Below are 26,436 nucleotides of genomic sequence, written 5' to 3'. Positions count from 1 at the left end.
AAGCACCCAGTGGCTCTCTGACACCACTGCATTACAGCAACGTGCCTTTGAAATGAAGATACTCAAATGACTATAGACACCTTGTAAACCGTGTTTTTACTTTGCAAACTGAAATAGCGACAGCACAACGGCACGCTCTTTCTAAAACGACAGTTACGGTAATTTGGGCTTCGCACTTGCATGGTGCAATGAGCGCACGTTGCTATAGGCACTGTTTTTCTGCTCACTGCATGCCTGCTTGAAGAGCTCATTCTGTGTCATGCCTGGCTCTACATTACAACAAACAGGCCATATTCCTGCTCCATCACGTTTACAAGCTGCTGGATCCCTTTCTTCAATTTAAATTTGAAAGCCAGTTATTGTGTGAATTATATATCAGGTTTTCATTTAAATTCACATGGGATTGACTCGACTGTTTTCGAACCTGTCGAGTGTAGTCGTTGAAGTGCATACAAAACCCTGGCTGTTCGACAGTTACCCAGTACGTGTACCGATTTTTGCCCTTTACCTTTTTGCGGAGTTTCTGGATACGATTGATGACTTCACGGGCCACGCCCTCATCCACCATAGACTGATCAGGAGTAATGTCCAGCAGAACCAGGACCTGGAGAAACCACACACATCACAGCACCTTTCAGTAAAACCTTCGAAAATACATCAGGTACCGACAGAGAATTTACATAGATTAATTTGACCTGATGTTAATTCTAGTCTCCCAATAATGGTGAGATTGTCAAAATTCAATTTTCCACAGACAAGATAAATATGCAAACAATATATTAAAAGCAGGCCAATCTACAGTGTCCGCTTGTGTGCTAAACTGCAGGCTTCCCAAAGGCATGCCACAGAATTGGCCAAAAAGCAATTTGTAAAGAGCTTTGCACAATACCGCCTTCCAACAAAAGCGACTCCACTTATCAGTGGTTCATATGAAAATTCATTATGTGGTAATTATTCCATAACAGCACACTGACAGACCCTCTTCCAGCTTCTACTCCCTCCAGCCTTAGCCGGCAGGGGGAAAAGAGGACACCCATTTGAACGAAGCGCACAAAATAAAACCTTAGGACGTGATTGCAGACCTCTCAAACCACATGATTTTGTGTTCTGCAAGACGCTGACTGGACATAACCAATGCCTTACATTATGATAACAAAGTGTCACACAACACATACCACTGCAGAAAAAATGAATGAATCTGTTGCTTTTATTTAGGAAGCATTATCTTATTTCCATTATCCTTTTCATTATTAAAGTTGTTTCTGCTGTTAGGGGGTTGTAATTAAGTTGTACAAATGTGTACAGTAAGCAAAGTACATCTTGTAACAACAAGCATGCCTGCAGGCCTTTGGAGCAGTTAGCAGTGTCCCGGATAGAAAGCACTGATGCACTTGCAGTGGTAAAGATTTGAATTCCCACTTGAGCTAATGCAGATGGGACAGTGGACTGCCTCTTGCTTTTCATTTTTGGGGTGGATAGGAATTGAATGGAAGAGGTATATCTTTTGTGATGAGTACCTATTGAAGAGGTACATCTTGTTCATTAGAATATATTGACATATACCTAATATAAATAGGAATATAGACCTCCTTCAAATCAATTGTTCTGCTCACTGCCAGATTTGAATAGAAAAACCTCAAGGAGACAGGTCAGAAAGACATGTACCTGTGTTAGAGGTATACTGCATGTGTCAATATGTATCTGTTGTGATGTTTATTCGAAAACAAATATTCCATGTCACAAGCTAATTTGCTGTAAAAAGCTAAATCGCGCATGTGGATATGGACCTTGGGAAAAGGTATACTGTACATGTATGTACCTGTGCGTCTGAGTGAGCTTCGTACTGAGCAGCTGTTCCAGAAGACTGATCAAAAGTGTACATCAGACGCAGGTCTTCTTCATGAAGTTCATGCCCATCCACTACAATGGATCCTGAGGGGGAGAAAGAAGAGCTGAAAATACAGTACTGTAGACTCCACGAATGCCTTAACAATGGCCTGACTTGTTCATCTTGAAAACCCTCAAAATGTGCACCTTCACTTCAATAAAAACTCAGGCCAGACTCTGCACTTGATATATACAAGGGTTTTGATGTTTTACCTCTGACCAAAAAGCTTTACGGTTTCTGCAGTCCATTTGTAAATAAGAAAGCGTTAACGTTCCTTTAAGCTGAGGTGAACACGACCATCGAATTATAGCCCTCTAAAGCAGCGTTTCAACGCTCCCTGTTCCTCCTCCCCCATACCACGCCTGGGGTCTCTGCCTCCATATCCCAGGTAGTTCACGGCTATAAAAAGCTACCGCCCACTTCCGCAAAACCTTCACGCTCCCTGCCTCCAATCAGGAAGCGTTCTCCTCTACCTTATCTATTCCCCGGACATCAAAGATCCACACATCCATCTGACCCCAGAGCAACAGAGCCCTTTCATTCCCCGCAACGCGTTAAATAACAGAAAACCACCGCCAGCTCAGCGGCAAGCAGGAAGAAAGCCCTCCAAGAATGCTTCAACACTTCAATAGGCTCAGTTACCACACTGTGGAATCAGCACTTCTACTGAGCAGGCAGAGAACAACCACTTCCTTTAAACACTGGAAACTAAGGAAGCTCCACTTATCTCAGTGATATACACAGCCTTAGAACATTCAATTATTATATCAAATCATTTATATCCTAGTTTAACAGTGAATATTATGCAGTTTAATAAGAGTAAGACACTGCTTAAAGCTCATTCATTTAATAAAATCATAGTATGCCCAACAGTTTAAGATTTTATGGCAGGTGCCAGGTACCTTCCTTCTGTAGTCCCATTAGAAACACAGAGCAAACCTTACGTTTTTTTTTTTACTTTAATTTATCCCATTCCTCCTGCATCTAATGATTGTGAAAAATGTTACATATTCGCTTATGTAAGGTTATTTGAGTTTATCAATATTTCCAAATTTAAAAACATATTGTAACGTTTCATGTTCACATAACTTCTTTGTACATTTGCAGTTTGACACTGGTAAAACCAACAAGACATGCTGAAACAGGAAGAGCATTAACACAATAGATACACTACTCCAAAAACATTACAAAAAATTATTTGGCTCTAATAAACTCTTGAACAAAACGAAAATGTAAATTATATAAAATGTAAACATGCTTTTTTTCCTCCCCAGTTGTGCGGTTTCCTCACACAGCCAGATCTACACACACACCTGTCTTCTGGAAGGTCTCCAACTGCTCACTCTTCAACTCCTTGATGGCCGCCATGACGGGCTTGAAGGCCCCCTTAAGACGCTTGCCCAACACCATGTGATCAGGCTCCGCCCTCAACCGGATGCCATACTTGTCTTTTTCAGTGGACAGGGTGAGCTGCCGAACATTAAGCTCCTGGTTTAAAAAAAAAAAAAAAGAACCCATAAAAACACAAATTTACACGTGAATCAAAAACGTACATGCCATCTCCCACTTGCCCCTACAGGACAACCAGGGCCAGGGTTAGGATCGCCACGTTTGCGTCTACCAGTTCTTACATAGAACTGAAGGGCTGAGTGGCTCATTTCTTCTGCAAATTCTGTTACTGCATTTTTTTTGTTAGAAACTTCATAAGACACTCCCAATCAAATATGTCTGGGGCACCTCAATTAAGTTTCTCAACCCCGTCCAACATTCTGGGAAATTTTATATCAGAAAGAAAATGCAAACTACAGCAAGGCTGTACATTTCTTTTTGATTTTACCCCAATTCTAGGGCAGCTTCTGAATTAAGTGATCTTAATAAAACATGGTAGCTAATGAGCCCATAACAAGAAGGGCCCCTGGTTGAGAATCTCCACTGAGCAGTCGGATGATCCTTTCATCTCCCTTTCTATGGGAAGCACAACAACAACAACCAACTCATCTGAAATTCCATCATATATTCAAAGCCGGCAGTGGAGGAAAAACTCTCTTGGTGAGGAGGAGTAACCCAGTTCTGCCCACCAGTGCACATGAATCACCACGCACACAACACTGATGCTTTTAGCAAAGGGGTCCTTAAGGACTGGTTCTCTTCTACTCCTTGACTTTATTGTGACATGACGACAATTAATCAGTCAGTCAGCCAAAAAGTACAATTCAATTAAATCCATGTGCAAACAAGAATATCACTAAATGCCCCCCCACCTTGCCCCAATATTGTGAAAATTCAATTTGTTCATATTTGCGATTTGCCACATTTACAAGAACAGGAAACTGCCACCTGCCACTCAGCTTCCTGTGTCACATTTCAGTTTGTTTACAGCATGAGAACTTTTACCCCAGGTGTCATGGCAACAGATGGTTCTCATGCTGCTTAAAAGCAGGCGATATACCTGGCACAGTGGCATAAAGGCACAGTATGGGAGTAATAGTAGCATGTCCAGACTGCCAACTCTGGCAGGAAATCTACATGCTGCAAAGATCAAATAAATTGAGTTTGTGCGTAAAATATCCTACAACAATATCAGCCCAAGAATGGAATGACTGTTCAACAAAGTAAATAAACCAATCAGTAAATAATATTAATAATCACTAATATCTATTTAGGACAGGCAAAAAAAAAAACATTACTTGCAAAACTGAGATAAGACACAGAGCTAGATAACTGGACTAGATGTTTATTAAACATTGTGTATAATGGAAGCTATTTTAATTGCACAGGCCATTCACACTACTTAAGTACGCTTAGAATGAACAATTAAGACAGTGGTCATCTGAAAACTTCTGACCATTTGAACGCATTCAACCTCCTGAATTAAATTTTATTTAAATTAAATAAAAATCACCTTTTTTCCTGAAACAAACATTAATTAAAAACACCTTTTTTTATTTAATACCTTTTTTTAATTTAGTCATTTACCAACGCACCCCTTTCTATGTAGGGTCGATGCATTTGCAGCAAAATAGATGATATTAAAGCAAGCACATGTTTGCGTTCTGTCAGTTGGCAGTTTGAATGATTAATTTATTCTGAACAGACAGGGAGGACCCCAGCCACCCATCGTCAATGTAGTGCAGTGCTGTACATACCAAACTGTACCTCACTGTAATTTATATGGCCACTGGTCCCGTGATGAGAAAGATAAATGGTGTGTGGTGTCAGTATAAAAACCTGAATCTAAAGTCCCTGGAATAAAATGGTATCTTATCTAAAGCAAAACCAAAAACAGGATGTGCAAACAAAAGGAAGCAGCCAAAATGGATTCCAAATACTAAATTATTACATATTCGGAGCGATATCAATTCGACTGTTATTGTCACTCTTGGGGGGGAGGGATATCACGAAACACATTTTAAATATAAATGAGGCTCGGCTATGCTGTAGCTCTCTCTGAGCCGAGAGGAATCAGTCCCGGTCACGGCTGTGAGAACACCCATCCCGAGCCCCCCCCCCGCTCACGGTGGCAGGAGGAGAGGGGGGGCAAATGGGCCGCATCTGACGTAGCAGCAGAGCAGCTATTTTTAGCACATCGCCCCCCTCCTCCATCAATCTCCATCAATCCCAGTGTTCATGGCTGGAACATGAAGGACAACAGGTTGGCTGTCGGCTGCACGATTCGTCAGCCCCACCCACGGACTACACTGAATGACCCATCATGATTGGTGGAGGTTTTTCAAGCGCTGCGCGACCACAGTTTACACATGTATGCGAGTGCGAACGAGCATCCATTACAGGTGGAGGGGCAGAGCCTTTCCTCAGCGTAAAAATGCTGGAGAAGAATTGCCAGTGTGTACGGATGCACACAGGTAAAACATGACATACCTCACTTGTTTGCTGTACTAGGGGCTACACTACCCAGTCGTGTGCAAAAAAAACCCATACATCATTCATTTATTTAAAGTAAGGGATTTGGAATAGCTGCTTTCTGCATCCTGTAGCAGAACAGAGGAGTAGAGCACAGCAGCATTCTAGAATGTCCTTTTAACACTCTACACAAAATCATATTTCATAGGAAACAATTCCTAATTTCAGCAATATCATCGATTAGCGACAGTCCTAATACCAGCTGTTTTGTTATATTTAATTTCAGACACAAAGGAAGATCCAAACAAGGCAGGAACACATTTGGTCTGCCCTCAACTCAGTTGGGCTTTTGATTGAAGCAACTAACATCTAAGTAGATAGAACCTTTGAGACATTTTTAAAAAGCAATTTATAGGAATCATTTCAACCACTGACAAGGAATACTTGATTGCTAGATGGAGGAATACCTGGTACAAACACACTTTGTGAAGTTTCACAGCACTGCAAAATACAAGGACTTTTCAAGGACCTCCAAGGACCAGGTTTGCTCGAAGTTTTAAATGATTTCCGAAGACCCCATTTGTAAATGAACAACAACAGAAAATTTTAACCAGGAAAATGCTGAAATCAATTACTTCGTAAAAGCAATCCCAGCTCTCTCACAGCCTTTAATTTACCCTGTTCAGACTGAAGGAATTGCCACATTCCCATTGCATATACAGAGAAATGAAAAATCCATTCAAATACTCACAATTATATTTATAATAAAACACAAGATACTTGTGCCCTAATGTTCAGGATAAGCGCTCAATGAAGAAACCCAATCCCATTGCCAAAAGAAAGTCTAGCATGCCTATAAATACTTATACTATGGAACTACACACTACAAATGTATTACATGGCCCATAGTGGCCCCCAAACAGCAATGCCAACTTCAACAGACCCGTTCTCCGGCATATGGCATAGCATATGGTACATATTTTAAAACCCCTGTGCATTTAAAATGGCCTTTCTTTCTATTACACAAAGAATAAAATTAAAGAAATATTATAACATTACTTCAATTTATATTCAATTTTTTGTTTATAAATTTGATAAAGTACAAATATTCATCTTGTGGTTTACACTTCAAATGCAGGGGAAAAAGTGATCTCACAGTCTTTAAGCTGAACCTATATACCCAGCAATATAGCAAAGGTACAATGTAATAAATATTCATATGCTCACAAATCAGAATACTCATTTTGCACTGCAGTTATTTAAGCCTGAACAGCAAAATGTCAACAAGGTATGAAGCTGACATTTTAATACATAAACAATGATATGATTTTATACTTCATTTCACTGAAGTAAAATCTATTCTATAATACCAATGCTGCCACAGAGATGCCATGTGCACATGACAATAACACAAGACATGGCAGAGCATGGGACAAAATCAGGATAACGCCACAGTTGTTAAATGACATATACATTACATATTAAGCATTTACCAGACGTCCTTAAGCAGAAAAACGTCTGTAGCTGACATTCTTTTACATATAGCTGGTTATTTACTGAAGCAATTTAGGTCAAGTACCTTGCTCAAGGACCTACAACTTGCAGACCGAGCTCCTTATGCTACGTGCCTCCTCAGTCAAGACTTCCTAAGCTTCAGGATATGTGAGGAGCCTTATTCAGGTAGAGAAATTCAGTGCATGACGATGATATAGCATGGTGTTTGAGGTCTCGTGCCACAGCACTGACTACAATCATCCATAATGTTTACCCTCCCGAGGTAGCACAAACCCGGCTGCACCGATCCATATAAATCATCAAACACTGAACTTCAGATGGATGAGACGTCCCTGATCATATATAACGAATGTGAGATGAATCGCATCACGTACTCAGAGTGACCTGAAATCAGATCTCTACGGATAACCACATTTAGGCCAAGTACCGTTCTACTGGTCATATGCATATACAGTACAGCTACAGCACATTTCAACATCTTTTTTTTTTTATTATTTCCATCAGAATAAGGACAAATTTCGTATCAAAAACAAAAAAAAAAATGTGCATGTCTATGTTATATATATTAAACGAGGAGAAAAACCATCAGGTTTGAAGACGACATTTTAAAATATAATGAAATTTTATAAATATGTCGGTCAAACTCCAGTTTAAAACAGAGAATTAAGACATACTTGAGAATTAGATCACCATTAGTTTTAGCAATATGGCCCAAGCTTAGATTTGACAGATTTCCATAATTTATCACGTTACAAATTATTCAATACAGGGCAGCCCTTCTGAATCAGAGTTTACTCTGAAAAAAAATTAGCCACACTAAATTCAAGTTAAGGTCGTAGATGATTCAAATGTAATACTCAGCACACCATGCTAGGCCTAACCTCATGTGGATATGCTAATTCAGTTTCACTGCTGCAAACAGGGCACAAAAAGGGCAATGTGAAATGATGCAAGGCATGCACTCAAGTTAGGGTTCATTTTGATCTTTTAATTCAGGTAGCTGTTTCTGTCAGACTTTCCTAGGAGAGAGAACAATTGATCTACTATCCCTGACTGTTCCATGACTTTCCAAGATGAATATTCTGCAGCACTGTGAGAACCCTGATAGTGGAAGAAGAGCTGGGTCTGTAACCACAAGCTAGCAGGTCCAACTCCCAGGTGTCACCCTCCCTCCAGCAATACACTGCACCTGTGCTGCTTCAGTACACATGTGAATATACACTTCACAAACATCCTAACAGGATACTCCTCTCCTCCATATCAAACCCCACAGGAAGAAGTCCTCTGTGTGTTACTACTGTAATATCTCTGTAGCTACACTCTAATGTATTTTTGGGTCTTAGTATATCTTGTATTCAGTGTGTTTTTGTCTGTCCTTTCATCTGCCCAAGAACTGCAGATGAAAATGAGCTTCTAGCTATATCTGGTCCAATGCATCAGATTTTATTGCTGAAATTTAAAAAAATACCTTAAAAATGATATTTTCCCAGAAAAATAAAAAAATATATATTTCATTATTAATATATATATAACATTTTTATGCTGCCACACAGCAGTCACAATGGAATCATACAGTTAATCTTTTAGTGCCATTTCACCAATGTCAGCGAAACCTTCACTCTTCCCAAAGACCAGATCATACGCTGCTGTTTTCTAATGTGTGACTCGTGCTTGCATTCAGGTGAGCGTGCGACCTTTCATAAAGAATAATGATTAAGCCACAGGAGTAGTAGGAGGTCCGCTGCTGTGTTCAGCATCACTCACCTCCAGAATGTACTTCTGCAAGGCCTGGATGTCTTTCAAAGCCTCGGGGTCCTGATGGATAACCACCACCTCCTTCAGGGGATACTAAAAATACCCAGAACATTTTCACCGTTATCTCAAGGAGAAGCATCCACAATCATTTGCAGCAGGAAAGGGGGGCTCTTTGCGCCGTTTCTCTAATATTCCTTAACATGCACTGGATCAAAAAGGACAAGTGTCCCAGGAAGGCACGCGAAACAGGGGCCTGAGAAACGGACAGGGAAATGCGCGGCGGACCCCTGGAAAATAATAAGACGCTAATAAACCCATCTTCCCTCTGACAGCTCCATTTACTCTGAGCGGAGCGGCTGCCGTCCTGTCATCTTTCTCCTTGGTGGACGGGCGTCGTCCAGGCTGCGGGGGGGGGGGGGGGAGCGGGCGCCGAGGGGCTCGGGGGGATAATCGCGCCTTACCTTGACGGGCAGGGTCCTTCGGTCCCGAATGACGCGGCCCAGCTCGATGACCGACTGCATCTGGCACACGGCGCTCTCGATGCGCTTGTCGATCAGAGACTCCCTGAAAGGCCAACGCCACAGTTCAGTCAAGGGCTCAGCCAAACATGGAAAAAACACACGGGATAAAACAAAAACTCTCTTGAAGAGGGGCAACTGGACATTTGTCGCACGGCAAGGAGAGGTCAGGGCGAAACTCACGGTTTTACACACAGGAACTCGAAAAATACTGTGGGTTGTTTGCTGTTGCAAGTGTGTCGATCAATCAAGTATTTACAATCTATATTTCAGTACTGCAGTGATACAATATCCCAGCAGGATTGACATTTTTCTTGAAAAAGGCTGAGCCAGGTTAGCAACTTCTATTCTATTTATTTTTGTTCTGTGCTTTTCCATCACTGACTTTCTGTTACCTGCCCAATCTTTTTTTAATGTACAGTATTATAAATTGGTTGCCTATGACAGTTACCAGACACGTATTTTTTTTATTCAGAGCCAAAGAGAAACACTGAAGACACGGATCGCTAAGTCCTAATGGCTTCCAGGAAAAGCTGTACTCAGTACCATGATTATGATTTATGAAATATGAACAAATAGAAGTTCTGGGTGCTTTTTTTCTTTTCTTTTTAATTAAATACACATCTGCTGCCCAGGCCAATTTCCTACTTTCAGCTTCACTACAGCTGAACGGCATAATCCCACGGCGCAAGTCTCGGGCTACAACAGGAGGAACGGGCTCCGGTGTCAAGGAAATAAATAAATAACCAAATAAAAACTCTTGTAATAACTGAGCACCAAGATGCAGAGAGGACAGCCAAACATTTAATGAGTTTATTTGTGAAGGGCTGGCCAGTTCCGCTGGCGATGCCAGGTCACCTTCACAAACACGTCCCGAGCCTCATACAGGTACACTAAGTAATACAGACAAGCACTGTAATATGTGGGGCACTACATGAATTTTCCTGATGGGGGGGGGGGGGGGTGATGCAGACAGACCTTCAGAAGCGGCTGCTCTCGTGAGACGCATAGAAATCAGCTGTTGCGTCAGTACGCGGCACTGCGGCTAATAGCCTCGGTGAGCGCAACGCGGGCTGCCACCAAAACGGAGTAATCAGCCCTTGGATGTACTGATAATGTTCAATTGGCTGCTTTGATACCCCAGTAACAGACAATGAGTTTGGAAACTGCAGCTCAGAGACACTGACCACTGACTTTAGAGCCATTTGAAATTATACAGAAAGATCTGTCGGGTGTGAATAAAAATTTTAAAAATTGGTGTTAATATTAGTCTTGCATGTTTTTCCCCAATTTTAAGTGTCAATGAACTCTGGCAAGGTATCTAATAGTCTGAATTAAACAGCTCAATACAATTTCTCTACCTGAAGGGGAAAGAAACAAATAATTTTCACAAATTTTTTAAAAACTTCATTACATTTCATCATCAAATATTCTCCCACTAGCACTCTTCTGAACCTGGAACTTGAACTAAAACTTTTAGTGCGTGACAGGAAAAAAAAAAAGAAGTTCTGCAGGCAGAATCTGACAGGAACACTCTCCAGCTCCCAGACAAAGAGAATGCCAGCTGTCAAATTTAGTAACTTATTCACAGGAAACCACAGTAACCAACCACCCAACTGATGGAGAACTCTTCTTCTTTGGAGACAGCGATTTGACAGACCAGCAGTCCGTCAGCTGACATCAGGCTCCACCCACCTGGCTTGCGGAAGCATTAGGTAGTGAATGCTGCTTGCATCCTTGTCCAGGGAGGCTGGGTCAATCAGGTGTCTGAGGTTCTGGTATATAATCTCTGTGATGAAGGGGGTGAAGGGTGCCTATGTGATCACAGAAGAGCTAAATCAATGCTCAGTCCCCATGGAAGGTTCCAGAACATGGACAAAAGCGCACCATGCAGATCCATTTGACAAACATTGCTCTGACATGAAATCCCTAACAAGCACTGGACGCCGGTTCAGCAAAACAAATGTTTTATAACATTTGCCAACAGTCCTAAATTACCATCTGCTAACCTATATAAACTGTCTTCTATTTTCCCGGGCAGGTCTGAAATCCATTCAACATAGAAAGCAGCAATCTGGTGGCTTTTATTTTTAAATATCGACAGCTTACCAAACCAAAATGCGATGAACAAATGGACAGACTATAAAATTCAAGGTTCTCATTGTTATGAGAGTGGTGTCTCATTGGGTGAAAAAGGGCTACATGACCTTATTCACCCAATCGGCAGACGAAATGAGCAGAGCAGGTGGAGCAGAGGGAAGGTGTGACTCACCATCAGTCTGCACATGGAGAAGAGCACGCTGAACAGGGTCTCCAGAGCCCACAAGCAGTCCTCCGCGCCGTTCTCACCCTGCGGGGTCACAGACAGCACAGCCTGTGACACAGTCCTGGGAGCACAGCCAGTCACGCACCCCACATGCCACCGTGCCTGCTCCACCACAATGTCCAAATAAAGCCTGCGAACTCAGCGCAGGCCTAATACCCTCGGCGCAGTCATTTTCCATCACAAACCTCCCGAGGCCTCTATTCAGGCTCATACAGAAGATCAACATGGAAGCAATACAAGCGATACCAATAGGTTTTTTTCTTTGTCCACCAACATACAGGAAAACAGCACTCCATTCGGGCTCTTTTATTTCATACCAGCTTAGCATGTTTTTTTGTTTTTTAAACAATCAGCTAAATCAGTTAAAATAAATGAGTACCTTCAGTCTCCTGCGGTTGGTCCTCACATACCAGTTGGTGAGCATGTCCACAAACTTGACCAGCTTCGGCACAACAGTGTACAACCTGTAAGCTGTACAATGGGAAAATGCAACTCTATTTTCAGATCTGGAAAACCCATGAGAGATGTGGTTTTGTGTTAAATGGGAGAAATCCTTTCCAGTGGTTGATCAGATATGCTCAAGACTAAACAACAAAGTAGCACTAGCTGGATATCTGTAGCAGTCACTAACATCCTTTATCTGTCCTGAACAATATAAAAAGCAACGCATAACCAGTATGTCTGAGCATCTTGATCTGTATTTGATTTTTTAAAAAAGGACAGAGAGGCTATTCAAAGCTTAGGCGTGTGGGCAAAAGTGGCCTATGAACACTATATTTCTTCTAAGTAAAAAGAAGGGCAACTAAACTGGTTCCTGTTAAGAAATGTAAAAGAAAAGACTAAAGATATGTAAACTCTCCAGGTTTATTATTTTAAAAAAGAGGGGGACTTGACTGAGGCGTTAAAGAACTACCAAAAGCGATCAACAAAGTGAGCTACAAACATTTTTCAGGTTATGTTCTGTCAGTAGAACAAGAGGTCAAAATTAGCTAAAGGTAAATTTTGCAGATATCAAGAAGATATTTACTCATTTATTTTGTTAGTTGTCCATGCCCGGAACAGTTTGCCAGGGCACATAGTACAGGCAGATATCCTCAGGACATTCAGTTCCAGGCTTTTACATAGTGCTGGATACTCAACCATTTGTAGGTCAATGACTAGCCTAGATGGGCTGAGTGGCCTGTTATCCTCATTATGTATTCTTAGGTTCTTATGTAGCAGATGGGCTTTAATGGCCTGTTCTTGTGATAATGTATACTTATGCTCTTACGCTCTTAAATTGCATCAAGACAAAGGACCGTCGGGGATGCGGCGTGCGTTTCTTCCTCGGACTCACCGTCCATCTCGGCCTTGAAAAACTGGATGAGCGACTGGGTGAAAGACTGGATCCATTTATCCATGATGTTGTCGCTCGGCTTGGCTGTGCTCTCACTGTACAAAAACTGAATGTCCTCTTCCTAAAACAAAATAAAACAGTCAAGTCATCACCGGCAAGCAGAAACGTTTGCCGCTAAATTATTATTTTGTTGTCACTTTTACGAACCGCTTCACTTTTCGCCATGTGAGCCGTTAAATAAATTCTGATATCTGAAACCTTCTAAGGGCGCCACGCCTACGCTCTGGATTCATCCGTTTCCATCCCGTTCCACCATGCTCCATTCCCCATGTCCCAAAAGTAGTCCTGACGGAGCGCAACTATTTCACCTTTAACCACAATTCACATCAGCCACACACAGTCGACACCGCAATGGTTTAAAAACTGCACTACGTCCACAGAGGAAAATGAGGAAAGCTACAATGCTTCCGTATTTCACACCTCGGTGCACTTGTTTGTTCAGACACAAATCGCCCAATTAAGAATATCAAAGAGCACAGTAACCACAGGTGCCACCGTTGCCGAGGCGAAAAATAGCACCCACAATGATGGTAAACCCCAAGTTTCAAATAAAAAAATTCACATTTTCATTTTTAAAATACGCCCATTTCACCACCGGAGCCTCTGAAAAGCCGGCATGGCCACTTTCATTTGAATGTGAGATTTCTGGAGCTGGACGTTTGAGCATGAGATTGGTCCTCTGTGCGAGTCTCCCTGCGGGTCTGTTATAAAACAGAACACTCGTATTCATTTAAGTTTGGACCACTGGTCCTGTTGTCCCAAGCTGTTGTCATGTTTCAATGTTTTGACATGCTCACACATAACGGCGGTCCCACTGGTCTTGTAGATGTCAGATCTGCAGTCAGTGCAAATCTCTGAAATCTCACTTTGCTTGATTAAAGCCAGCTGCTTTGTATATTCTTCTCTTAATCTCTGGAAGCTTGGTTGCGTCTTCTCTGTAACCGTATTGCAGAGGAGTATGAAAGCAGAGTACTGGCATTGGAGCTAAGGTGCAGCTCAAAGGAGAAGTAAACCGCACTGCTGAACTATTACTCACACAGGCCAGAGGTTGATTTTCATGAATCCAGATTCATGACTGTTGACTAACTGCGGAGGGCGTTGTGTGTGCGCGTGCATGCGTGTGTGTGAGTGCGTGCGTGTGTACTTGTGTGTGTGTGTGTGTGTGCATGTGTGTGAGTGTGTGTGTGAGTGTGTGTGTGTGTGTGTGAGGTGTGTGTGTGTGTGTGTGTGTGTGTGTGTGTGTGTGTGTGTGTGTGTGTGAGTGTGTGTGTGAGTGTGTGTGTGTGTGTGTGTGGGGATGCCCGAGGTGTACCTTGTGCAGCCTCTGCACATTCTGCACCAGGAAGCGGTAGGCGTTGTACCAGGGCAGAAAGACATCCTTCAGCACGTCCCGCACGCCCTCCTCTTTGAAGCGCAAGTTCTCTGCCCGCACCACGGGGGAGTTGATCAGGTACAGCCTGCCGGGGGGGGGGGGGGGGGGGGGGGGCATGAAAGGGAACAGACTGAGCACACTTGCGCCCCATCACCGAGCTCCATCAGGGCGGGCAAAATGAGGAGGATTCAGGGGACACCAAGTTTCTGTGGTCCCCTGCAATAGAAGCACAAGATTCAGAGGCTACAGTACAAATCTCTGCCACCGAGATATGCTTTTTAAGGCTTGTGACTCAAAACTGATGGCAGTTACCCAGGAATGACTAACCCTGACGAAGGCACGCAGGGCCAATACACCGCTTTCCTTGTGTTTAATAAAATAAGAAGCAAACGGAGCGTCCAATCTTTCTTTTGATTTATAAATGGGGGAATACCGTTCCCAAGTGAAGCCCTTGTGCCCAACATTACACAAGTACAGGCTACCCCCCACATGATTCCACTCTAATGACTGTGGACCTGGCAGAGCCACAGCCCGAGCCACTGAATCGAGAGAGCAAACAGATGGGGACAGAAGAGAGCCAACAACACTGGCAAGTGGGAAACGCTGCCCTGAAATCCCCACCAACTGAACAAATCCACCGCAACCATGGATTCGGGAGCAGAATAGAAGAAAAAAGAAGTTCCCTACATTTAAAAAAGCTATAAAAATTTTTTTTAAAAACAGGTCAATGCAAGGTGCAATTAAATTTGAGAGTTGTCCTCAAGGGTGTCGCTTTCCCCCATTTATTTTGACAACTTGACAGCTGCGCAGAAGCAGGCTCCTCAGAGCTCAAATCAAACGCCACTTTATTCAGGCAGATAAACAGAGCGCCGCTCGTGTTTAACAACAGTCTTTCCCTAATGTGAAAGTGGCAGGCTTCTGCTTTGCATGCGGACGGATTTTACTTCCTGTACCCTCATGCACACGACCTCCCTTCACTTCATCTCCGCTCTCAATTACAGGATCACTGGAACACGCTGTGACACACTAACACGCAACATAGCACAGGGAACACCGCTGGAAAGAGGACTGTGCTGGACAACTGGTTAAAGTATCTATTCATTAACAGTAGGGTTACCCGGTATACCAGTATCAGAAAGTATCACGGTAACAAAAGCGGCTTTAAAATGGTACAATACCAGCATTTTGCAGTATTCAATACTTGAAATACTATGAAAACGCACCTGAAATAGCCGTCTATTGCAGCAAAATGATTTCTATCCACATGAAAATAAATGCGTCGTTAAGATTTGAAGGGGTAGCTAGCCTTTATGGCCAAATGATTTATCCTTAGCTTGACTAAAAAATTAGGTCAGACTTTCCCCCTGGAAGGAGGAACAGGGCACAGTTTAAGACACAACCTTCTACGGGACAACACAGCGATGAGGCGAACAGGAAAATAAAGATGAACTCTGCCCCCTGGCTAGTCAACCGTGAGGCGCCCAAACGTGTGATATTCGGATGGTGCAACTGCAGACGGGGAGGTCTGCGAATCAGTGAACTGCTTGCGAACAGTTCGCACCGGGGGCCTGCACACTCTGTGCTGTACACCACGTCTTTTTGTTAGTCTCTCGTTCAAAACGGGGCGTTCCGAACAAAAAGTTCTTAAGGATGTAGGCAGCTGCCTTCCATTCGAGCTGCAGCCTGTAAGCGAGAGAAAGTTGTGTAGCTCTGTATCCCCACAGAGGAAGAGAAGTTGGCCTGATATAAAGGCAGCAGTAGGTCAGTCTGACCGTCCCCAACGTGCTGATTAGCTTTAAAAGGTAAGTAAGCAATGCGACAATTTTACTGTACCTATTTTTAGGTACACTTTTATTAAAGACACTAAATTGCAGCACATTTTGATCTTTTTGCTGTGCATGCTTACTTGGCAGTTCTTTGCCTACAAAGCCAATGCTAATCGAGAGCCTTACAGCATTATTACAGTGCCAGTTTGCAAAAAATGCTTATTAGACTGCTTTGCCAAGGGAGGTAACAACCTAAAGCATCTGTCCAACAACCATCCCAAACTCTTCAGGGACTTAAAATCCAGACACGTTTTGTAAGGCAGACGCATGTTTCAGTGCAGTTGTCCACAAAGTGATTACATCTCAACAAAATATCTGACGCACAAATCGGACATAAAGTTAAATGTTTTTGAAAAGATATGTCAAGGTTACATTTTATAAGAAATTCTTGGTTAAGTGATTTACCATAGTATTGATTTGCTATTGATACTGAGGTACCTAAGCTGGTACCGGTATCAAAGTCAAAATTTTGGTATCTGAACTACACCAATTAACATCATTAAGGCCAATTATGGCAACTTTATAAATCCCCCTTCATCTGGACAATTTTTGCTTTAACAATGTTATTTTTCCTTGTTGTCCACTTCAAGGCATGGTAATCTATACAAAATTAGACTGAAAACTGTGCCACTTGTTCTGCTCAGAAAAATATATTCTTTTTTTTTCTTTTCTTTTTTTTTACTTTATGTAGACCAAGCCGAAAGAAATGTAAATATTACAGAAGATAATGAATGTTTAAGAACCACCCGCCATCTATTTGAGATAATCCTCTAAAATCCCAATGCATTCGCAATCCCAGGCTCGCAGGCAAACCGCGTTTATTCAGATATTATTCAGAAAAAGAGCTGTCTTGACCATATGGATCGATAGTGCCTCGCTCCTTCACCATATGGCCCTGCTCACTAGCGCTCGGGGGCCTGCAGCCAGCTAAACCTGAAAAATACAGCTCATCAGTCCCAGCTTTCAAACACAATGCCTTTGCGCCCATCACAAATCACAAGTTAAATTCCTCTGCAGCGGAATTTACAACACACACACACACACACACACACACACACCTATACACACATTTTCTTCTTTTTCTCTTTTTTTTTTTTTTTTTTTTTGCAAAGGGCAATTCCAGTTCAACAAAGACGATTGCTCACCTCAGGGCATCAGCCCCATAGTTTTTCACTATCAGCCCAGGATCCGGGTAATTCTTCTTGCGTTTGCTCATCTTCTGTCCATCACTGCATAAAAAAGCACACAGAAATCCATATTTAATTCATATCTCATATTTAAATTAGCCAGCATCTTCCAGGTCACAGAGTAATTAACACACAGCACACAGTAACAATGCTGCCTGTTTGGCCTGGGGATCAAATGCCATTCTCTACCATATGAACCTCCCTCAGGGGCAATTATCAAAGGCCATTACATAAGAGACTTTTACACTACCGGCCTCATCACAGTGAGTCTTACATGCCATCATTTAAAAAGGGGGACACATACCTTGCAAGAACCAGGCCATTGACAATCACATTTTTGAATGGTGGTTTGCCAAAGAGGGCTGTGGACAGCACCAGCAGTGTGTAAAACCTAAAAAGCAGAACATGATGACACACACAGCACTGAGAGACAGAATTCCAACATGGGGGGGAAAAAATAATAAATATAAAATATAAATAAATAATAAATTCATTTCTACAAGCTCATTCATACAAGAGAATTAAACGGAATGCGCTTTATTGATCCAAGTCGAGTTATATAACTGGATAGGTTTTCACAAGTTTTAAATTAAAAAAAAAATCAATTTGGCATTGCAATTCCCATTAAACATTGCACCAGCATACAACACACATCATAGACAATGACTTTGTATTGAGGTACGGGAGACTCCGGCAAGGACATACAGAAACAGCAGCAGACACAGGCCATCAAGATAAAGCTCAAAGTTAGTACGAACACCCTTCACCCAGAGCACCATCTTGCCAAGCCAGGAATTTATTTATCTCATGCTTGTCTCAATATATGCAGATAGTAAATATATATATATATATATATATTAGACTGAGCCTTTCCTTTAAGATGCACTGACAGGACAGGATCCTCTGACAGGGTCGCTTGCGTGATGACATCACAGAGGCCTTACAGAACGGCGCATAAGCACAGCGGAAGCTCCTCACCATCCCCTGGTCTGGTCAATCCCCTCCGCGATGAAATCCGCGGGGAAGGAGTCCTCGAACTCCCGCCGGTTCTCGAAGGGGTAGTGCACCTGGGCGTAGGGCATGCTCCCGCTCTCGAACCAGCAGTCGAAGACCTCCGGAACCCTGCGGAGCTCGCCCTTCCCGCAGCGCGACGGGATGGTCAGGTGGTCGATGCTGCGGGAGGGCGGAGGGGCACGTGCGTTACGCTACCGCCTCAGAGTCGGGCCAAGGGGAGCTAAACTTCTCCAAACACCAGAAAGGGAAATGTGCAGTGCGCTGCCAAAAACAGCCACAACACAAAGGAAACCACTCTTTTCTCCCCCTCTCCAACTGCACTAGTGCCTCCATTTCCATACAGAGGCGCTTTGATGCGAAGCCAGAACGTTTCATCAAATCAATTCTGAGTAACAGACGGAACAGAACCTTAATGAGGAGGACTAAATTCAGGCAGCATCACTCCACGTATCGTATTCCCGTAGAGGATATGGTTACATCACACTCACTGATACCAGGCATGGGCTGCTGGTTTCCAGAAAGCAGCAAGCAGGCATGTGTATGTTAATGTGTCCTACCCTATACTGTGCACAGTACTCTCTGAAGGCCAGTTATTTCTATGATGTTTTCATAAGAATCTTTGTGGTATACATATTTTTAAATTATTTTAAAAAACGAATGAGCTAACCAAATAACCGCAGTACAGCGAAGTTCAGGTGAAGTGGAGTGCACTAGAAATGTTCTGGAAAGTAGAAAGCAGCACCGTGAGGCCTTCAGAGTGGAAAATGTCCACCTAGTATCAGACGAGGGCACTGGAGAAGTGCATGTGCATGTGCATGTGCACGTGCCACAGCGGAGACTGAAGAAGCACTTCCATTTTCTGCATTTCCAGATAATTCAATGGCCCTTGTTCATTATGCACTTGTGGCACAAAAGCCATACTTGTGGCACAGGCTAAAACACAGCCTAAGTATCACTCCGTATTGAAATTAACCCAGCTAATCTAAAAGGTTTTGAGGTACGTGTGTGTGTGTGTGTGTGTGTGTGTGAGCACGCACTGTTGCTGTGCAGACACAGTGATTCATACAACTCCAGGAAGAGAGAGGAGAAATTGGTCATTCCCTCCTTTTGCTGAACGAGGGCTGCTGCTTCTCACAATTAATCAGGCATAACTGAGCAGGGAAACTGATCCCAGCGACGGCTGGACATGCCCGGCGAGGTCACCGAGCGCTCAGGAAACCGAGGTGACGCGCCAGAGACCAGCCCGACGGCAGACAGACCATGACTCACCTTTCCCGGTGAAGATCGGTTACTTTCGCTCCGGTGAGCTCCTCCAGCTCAGACACTGACCCCACGCACACCACCTGAGAGAGACGGGGAGGGTCAGCTCTGAGTCACGCAACGCCAGGACAGCACGTCACGCCACGTCAGGGCAGGAAAAGTCACGAGGAGCTCAAACCCAACACCGGCATGCAAGAGACGCGCATCGAACACTACGCACACGTAATGCCCAGCCGCACGTAAAATAATGACCTCAATCGCCAGGCACATGAGGACAAACAGGTTACATCATTTGGAGTTCCTCCGATGACTCATCACCGGTAACTGGTCACATATGCAATGCCACTGCTGTTCTCTGTACAGAGAATTAATACCAAGACTTCAACAGCAGGCCCCTGTTCAGTTTCATTAGAGAAAATTAATGCCAACAAATCTCTACTTTCCTGATGTCATCCTACACTGTCGCAATTCTCCAGCACAATGCACATGCTAGCAGCAGTATGGAATAGAATATAACAGAACAGAGCAGAGCAGAAGTTTTCCCAGGGGGAATGTCACGATTATCACTGTACCGTAAACTCCTGCACGAAAGGTTAGAAAAAACGGTAAAAATTAAGATGAGCCTGGCAGATGACAAATGTGAATATACAAAGTCAATTATTTCAACAAACCTAATGACTGTATTTTAATGAGAAAAATAAACACTGGGTAACATCAAATGGCAATAGAGAAATATGTTCAACTCATCAACAGCAATGTAGGCTCTGCCAGTTCAGTTTCAGTGGTACATACGAGCTGGATCACTGTACATCAGGATTCTGGAATTGTATCCAGGCATTTCCAGTACATAAAAATCAATCAAATACTGCAGGGGAGGTCCCACAGTCCCAGCTTGCACCAGGAGTGCTGGTGTGTACACAGCGTTACATACTGCTGACACTTTTCTGGCTGTCAATCACAAATGTAAACTGACATTAAAATTTTAATGAGAGCTTTAGAAAAACTGGTAGGTTACTGAGCCAGCAGGTGGTCATGCACAAGCATACCCTATCAACTTTAAATCAATTCATGGCAAAATACAGCATATCCAAACATCATTCATCAATTATGTTTTTCCTGTATCCTTAAAATTCATTCTTCAGGCTATTAGCTAATGTTCTTTTGGCTTCGTTAGACATTCACATATCAGCAGCCAATCACAGTCTTGGCCCAGGAAACAGTAGAGCAGAAACACTCAAACCTGGCCCACCAATCCAAATTCAGCCAAGGTTTTCTATTCTACCAGGAAGCTTATTGAACAGTGTGCTACTGATTGGCCAGATTGTCTTCACACCTGGCTCCCAGGTAAAGGGAAGGTGGAAAACCAGCAGTTCTCAGCCCTCCAGGACTAGTATTTGAGTAACAGTGGACTAGAGGGTTGAGTAAAACACAATTTCAGCAGATATTTGCATGACAGAATCCCGCATAAATACTCCACACCTGTGATTCTTCACGCAAAGAAAATAAGATGCATCTTTTACCATCTGCGGGCCAATATTGGCCAATAAAGCTTTCACAACAATAAATTAGAGAATGAAGAGAAAATGTTTCCCTCAAGAAACTGCCAATGAACTGTCATGAAACCGCAAACTCTGCCGAATGCGTTTAAGCCTGCTGCTCACAGCATCAACAGGATTTCGGTTGGCCTGCAGAAAAGGACTCAGCTGTGATTTGGGGTGGCTGAAAGGGGGCGTGGGGCCAGAGCTGCACATCGATCCTAAACTCATCGGGCAGAGAATGAATTTATCTGCCGCTGCTGCTGCGCAGGACAAGTTACTCTTCCCCACGCTGAACGCGTTACTCTTCCCCACGCTGAACGCGTTACTCTTCCCCACGCTGAACGCGTTACTCTTCCCCACGCTGAACGCATTACTCTTCCCCACGCTGAACGCGCTACTCTTCCCCACGCTGAACGCGCTACTCTTCCCCACGCTGAACGCGTTACACTTCCCCACGCTGAACGCGTTACGCTTCCCCATGCTGAACGCGCTATACTTCCCCATGCTGAACGCGCTATACTTCCCCGCGCTGAACGTGCTATACTTCCCCGCGCTGAACGTGCTATACTTCCCCACGCTGAACGTGTTACTCTTCCCCACGCTGAACATGTTACACTTCCCCATGCTGAACGCGTTACACTTCCCCACACTGAACGCATTACTCTTCCCCACGCTGAACGCATTACTCTTCCCCACGCTGAACAAGTTACTCTTCCCCACGCTGAAAGCGTTACACTTCCCAACACTGAACGCGAGCCCTGCTGAATGCAAGCCCCGCCCGCACACTCCAGTTTTGCCCAGGGTTTGGGCAGCTGGCCCAGATACAGGTACAGCCGCCACAGAGACGGGAGAGCAAGAGATCCACTTTCCTGGCCCTGCACAAGCTCAGGGAGTCAGAGGCACCCTGGAGACCGCTGCCTGGATACAGTCACCGTGCTATTTCCAGGAAGCAGGTCACTGTCCTTCTTTTATTCAGTCGCTCATTTCATTTTTCAAAGACTGAAACAACCCAATTCCGAGGTCTATATTAAGTTCGCCTTTCCGACTCCACAGCGAATGGAAATTTTTTTGTGGTCCGTCTCCGTGCAGAATTGGCGGAGCAGCATGATCATTGTCATGTTTCGCACAAAGGTTTACTAAAAGGAAGGGTTTTGCTCAACCAAAACAAGCAATCATTAAAAGGCTCTGTTAACAACATTTAATTCAAACGCTACAGTTTCGACAGCACATTCAAGGACAAAATAAATCATTAACGAACACAAGTGAAAGAAACTGATACTGTGATAAGATCCTTGCAACCTCACTGCACTGCATGTAATTATCACACAATTAAATGAAAGCGAATTAAATTTTCAACTATAGCAAAGCTTTTGCCTTGCTGACTGCTCAAGGATTAGATCATTTACATTACATTGGTGACAGCAATGTGAGCGTAGCCCTTTTTCTCAAAGTATGGAATGGATGTCAGAAACAAACCTCCTCAAAGTCATCGCTGACCCACAGTGGAATGGGGGTGCCCCAGTACCGGTTCCTGGACACAGCCCAATCACGTGCATCCCTCAGCCAGTTGCCAAAGCGCTTCTCCCTCACAAATTCAGGGACCCTGGGAGGAATGAGTCACAGAAAAACAGCGGGGGAGGAGGAAACATGGACTGTAACTTTGCTGGGAGATCAATGACAAACTGGAGATTCATATTTAAACATCCTGTTATCCTGTGTTTGGGGGGGGGGGGGGGAGAACATTAAACATGGTTGTGGCAGGAACAAAGTGTTTAAGAACACAGCTTATATAACATCCTTTCATGTGCCGCTCATCTGTCAGGGGAAGCTGCTGATGGGAAAATTATTCGGAGAAAGAAGAGTGTTGAGTGCTCAGCGGCAGCAGTTCTGCCCCTACGATGACACTGAGGAGAACCACAGCACCCACCTCCAAGCCTCAAATAAAAATTTGAATCCGCTGTCGAAACAAATCGAATCCTCCACTTGAAATATTCCTGCACAAAAACAGACTTCGCCCAATTAGCCTCTCCGGTTGCAGTCACATGACTCCCTCCCTACCGCGACAGGTGCCGAAGGTGCTATGCCTATGGGAGAGAGGAGCGGAGGCCCGTAACTCTCCGTGTCAGGAAAGACAAACACCCACAGTTGCACACCAAGCGAGGACAAACAAATCCTCCCAGCATGCCATTATTAAAGGGGTGTCTGCATTCAGCCTTTCTCTCAGCCTAATGTGACACTGACAACCGCCACTGCCTTTCTGTCTGGCTGCGTAGGAAAGCCGGAGCAGAGGAACAATCCCTGCAGCAAAGCTCAATAAAAAAGCCAACTAAAATTAGGTGCGTATCCGCAAATACATTCTGTGACTCACAGCTGGGGGACACGCTTCACAAAATTCTGTAGGTTTATTCCGTTCTGTTTAGGACACTCAAACACCGAGGAAAACAATCCAATAAAATAAACCTTCCGAATGTTCCGAATAATGACCATTTATTTGCGACAATTATTGGGATTTGCCTCAGCGGAAACAGAAAACACAAATCCAGTATTTCCCCCATTTTCATTACCATGTTACCGAAGTGTGATTGACTTTGTAATAGTGAGCCAACAAACACGGAAATTCAGTAGCGAATCATTTGTGGCACGACGACAAATTTCCGCATAGATGTCCCACGTAAAAATCTGACGACAAACCAGAGAGCTTAATTTGAGCTGGCCTCTCATTTCTGGCCATTCCTTGGCCTAAAAATAACTGTTGTGCCGTTTCTAATAAGTCGAACCGCAAAGGTTAAATCTCCCCTCCAGGCATCCGCCTCCTTTCTCCCCTCCATTTTTCTTTTTTTGGGACAGGACGCCACCTCTGGAGAATACCTCAGTATAAATGGTGCTCAGGCTCCACCAGCAGAGCGATGAGTTCATCAATTCCCATTTGAGAAAGAGGCATTCTATTTAGGCACCCAATATATCAATTTAATGATTTTTTTTTTCTACCCCCAGACTAAATGTAGAATTTAAAGCACGCCGTCTTGTGCTAGATGTACAGGGCTATTTAACAACCCACGTGTTTCTATTAAAAGGCCGAGACAAGGGGCTAAGTGGATCCATGGTGTGGCTCGAGGGGGTGCGTTTGGGGGAGGGGGGGGGGCTGAAACACTTCTCTTTTCTTTTTTTTAAATCTCTGACATCCAGGGGGTCAATCAAGGCCATGGTACAGCAGCTAATCAGCTCCAGTCAGTCAGTCAGTCAGTCTATCTTTCTGAACAAGAGGGGAAAATGCTAAATCTCAATGTCATATCTTACATGGAGGATGACAAATCCTTTTTTGTACTGGAGATGAGGTGTGTAAAAAAATTTAAAAATTTACTTGCAGTCAACAAAGCAAGCAGATTGAATATTATACCGATTTAGACTAACGTTGTCAACACCACACTGTGTACCTAAATCCAGATCCCTAAATCTTCTAGCGTTTGTCTTTTTTAATTTTTTGGTTACATTTTTTTTTAGAATGCAGTTACGCTGCGGCTTCTTGAAATCTGGGAGATAAATGAGAAGGATCCCGTCGGTAACCTCGGCAGCCCACCCACACGGCACCCGAAAGTGGCGCGGGCGCGAGCACGGGTGGGGCTCCTGTCAGGCTGTTCTAAAAGCAGCGCTGCAGCCCACAGGATTTGATGGAACACATTAAAATAATTGCGCTTTCAGAATTCCATTAGCAGCAAGACTGCCTGGGTCTCAAGATACGGGCTCCAATGTCTCACATGGCTTCAGAACAAAGCTTCAGAGTCAGCGCGGAATCAGAATACTGGTTCACGTGAAAACGGTGATGTGACGCGACACTCCCTCTGAGCAGGACGATAACTGTCCAATCGGAGGGGACGAACGAGCTGTCCGTCATGCAGAACGTCATGGATACGCTCTGCGACTCTCAGCATTCGCTCATTTTCCAATATGACTTAATTTGAGGGACTAACCCTGCGGGGGAAACACCTAACCAGTACGCCTACAGTATGACTGGACCACGTAATCAGGTTTAGAAAAGTTTTTATTAGCAGTGGTTATGATAGAAAAAAGTGTTTTTGCTGCAGTGGTCCTCAGGACTTTGATTGGTCAATATCTGTTCATTAGTTCATAACTGACAAGTAGTCTATGGCAAGTGTTCTTCCAAACTGGCCAAATAACTTCCAAATAATTATATAGTGCATTAACCAGCAAACAGCCAGCTGATCATCATAATAGTAGCAACGACATTGTGGCAAAACATAGCTTTGTCTTCCCCCCTAAGGTTCAGAGGGGAGCAAGGTGCTTGTTGGTCAAGAGGAGACACCGAAGAAGAAAACAGTGATTCTGATATGACAGCTGTGGTCTGAAACCGCTCCCTGTTTCTTTAAAAACAGCGAGCGCACAGCTCAGCGCTCGCACCCCGGCCTCTCTCCACCCACCTCCTATCTGCAGGCGATTCATCTCCAGGTGACAGCCATATTACCACCCAACGCTCTGCTCTGGAGTAGGGGGAAAATGCTGGCACTACCAAACACCTGCAGCGCCGCATCAACCCCCGAAATGTGTCACTGCGCAAATGAATTACGCCGGCTCATTAGCCGCACGAGCGCCCGGAAGGCGCCGGGTGCAGGAGCCGCAGGTTACCGCTAACACCCGCTAGAGGAGCTGCAGGTTAGCGCTAATGTCTGTTAGAGGAGCTGCAGGTTAGGGCTAACACCCGCTAGAGGAGCCGCAGGTTAGCGCTAACACCCGCTAGAGGAGCTGCAGGTTACCGCTAACACCCGCTAGAGGAGCTGCAGGTTAGCGCTAACACCCGCTAGAGAAGCTGCAGGTTAGCGCTAATGTCTGTTAGAGGAGCCGCAGGTTAGCGCTAATGTCTGTTAGAGGAGCCGCAGGTTAGCGCTAACACCCGCTAGAGGAGCCGCAGGTTAGCGCTAACACCCACTAGAGGAGCCGCCGGTTAGCGCTAATGTCTGTTAGAGG

At 43.9% G+C, this 26,436-nt stretch overlaps 1 protein-coding gene across 1 annotated transcript in view; it reads right to left on the bottom strand.

Moving 5' to 3' along the window:
- iars1 (isoleucyl-tRNA synthetase 1) overlaps positions 1-26,436 on the bottom strand; it is a 64,302-nt gene that overhangs the window by 15,550 nt on the left and 22,316 nt on the right. The window contains exons 14-28 of the mRNA XM_064306306.1: positions 22,933-23,059; positions 19,928-20,001; positions 18,623-18,817; positions 17,949-18,035; positions 17,603-17,686; positions 14,572-14,716; positions 13,200-13,320; positions 12,243-12,334; positions 11,810-11,887; positions 11,233-11,351; positions 9,481-9,583; positions 9,029-9,112; positions 3,202-3,376; positions 1,820-1,932; positions 509-604 (exon numbers count right to left, since the gene is read on the bottom strand). Of these exons, the coding sequence (XP_064162376.1) occupies positions 509-604; positions 1,820-1,932; positions 3,202-3,376; positions 9,029-9,112; positions 9,481-9,583; positions 11,233-11,351; positions 11,810-11,887; positions 12,243-12,334; positions 13,200-13,320; positions 14,572-14,716; positions 17,603-17,686; positions 17,949-18,035; positions 18,623-18,817; positions 19,928-20,001; positions 22,933-23,059 (1,693 nt within the window). The remainder of the gene's footprint in view (positions 1-508; positions 605-1,819; positions 1,933-3,201; positions 3,377-9,028; positions 9,113-9,480; positions 9,584-11,232; positions 11,352-11,809; positions 11,888-12,242; positions 12,335-13,199; positions 13,321-14,571; positions 14,717-17,602; positions 17,687-17,948; positions 18,036-18,622; positions 18,818-19,927; positions 20,002-22,932; positions 23,060-26,436) is intronic.

This window comes from Anguilla rostrata, chromosome 13 (assembly GCF_018555375.3).
Source record: "Anguilla rostrata isolate EN2019 chromosome 13, ASM1855537v3, whole genome shotgun sequence".
Lineage (NCBI taxonomy): Eukaryota > Metazoa > Chordata > Actinopteri > Anguilliformes > Anguillidae > Anguilla > Anguilla rostrata.
The sequence above is the reverse complement of the archived record's forward strand: the minus strand, read 5'-3'. Positions and strand labels throughout refer to the sequence as shown.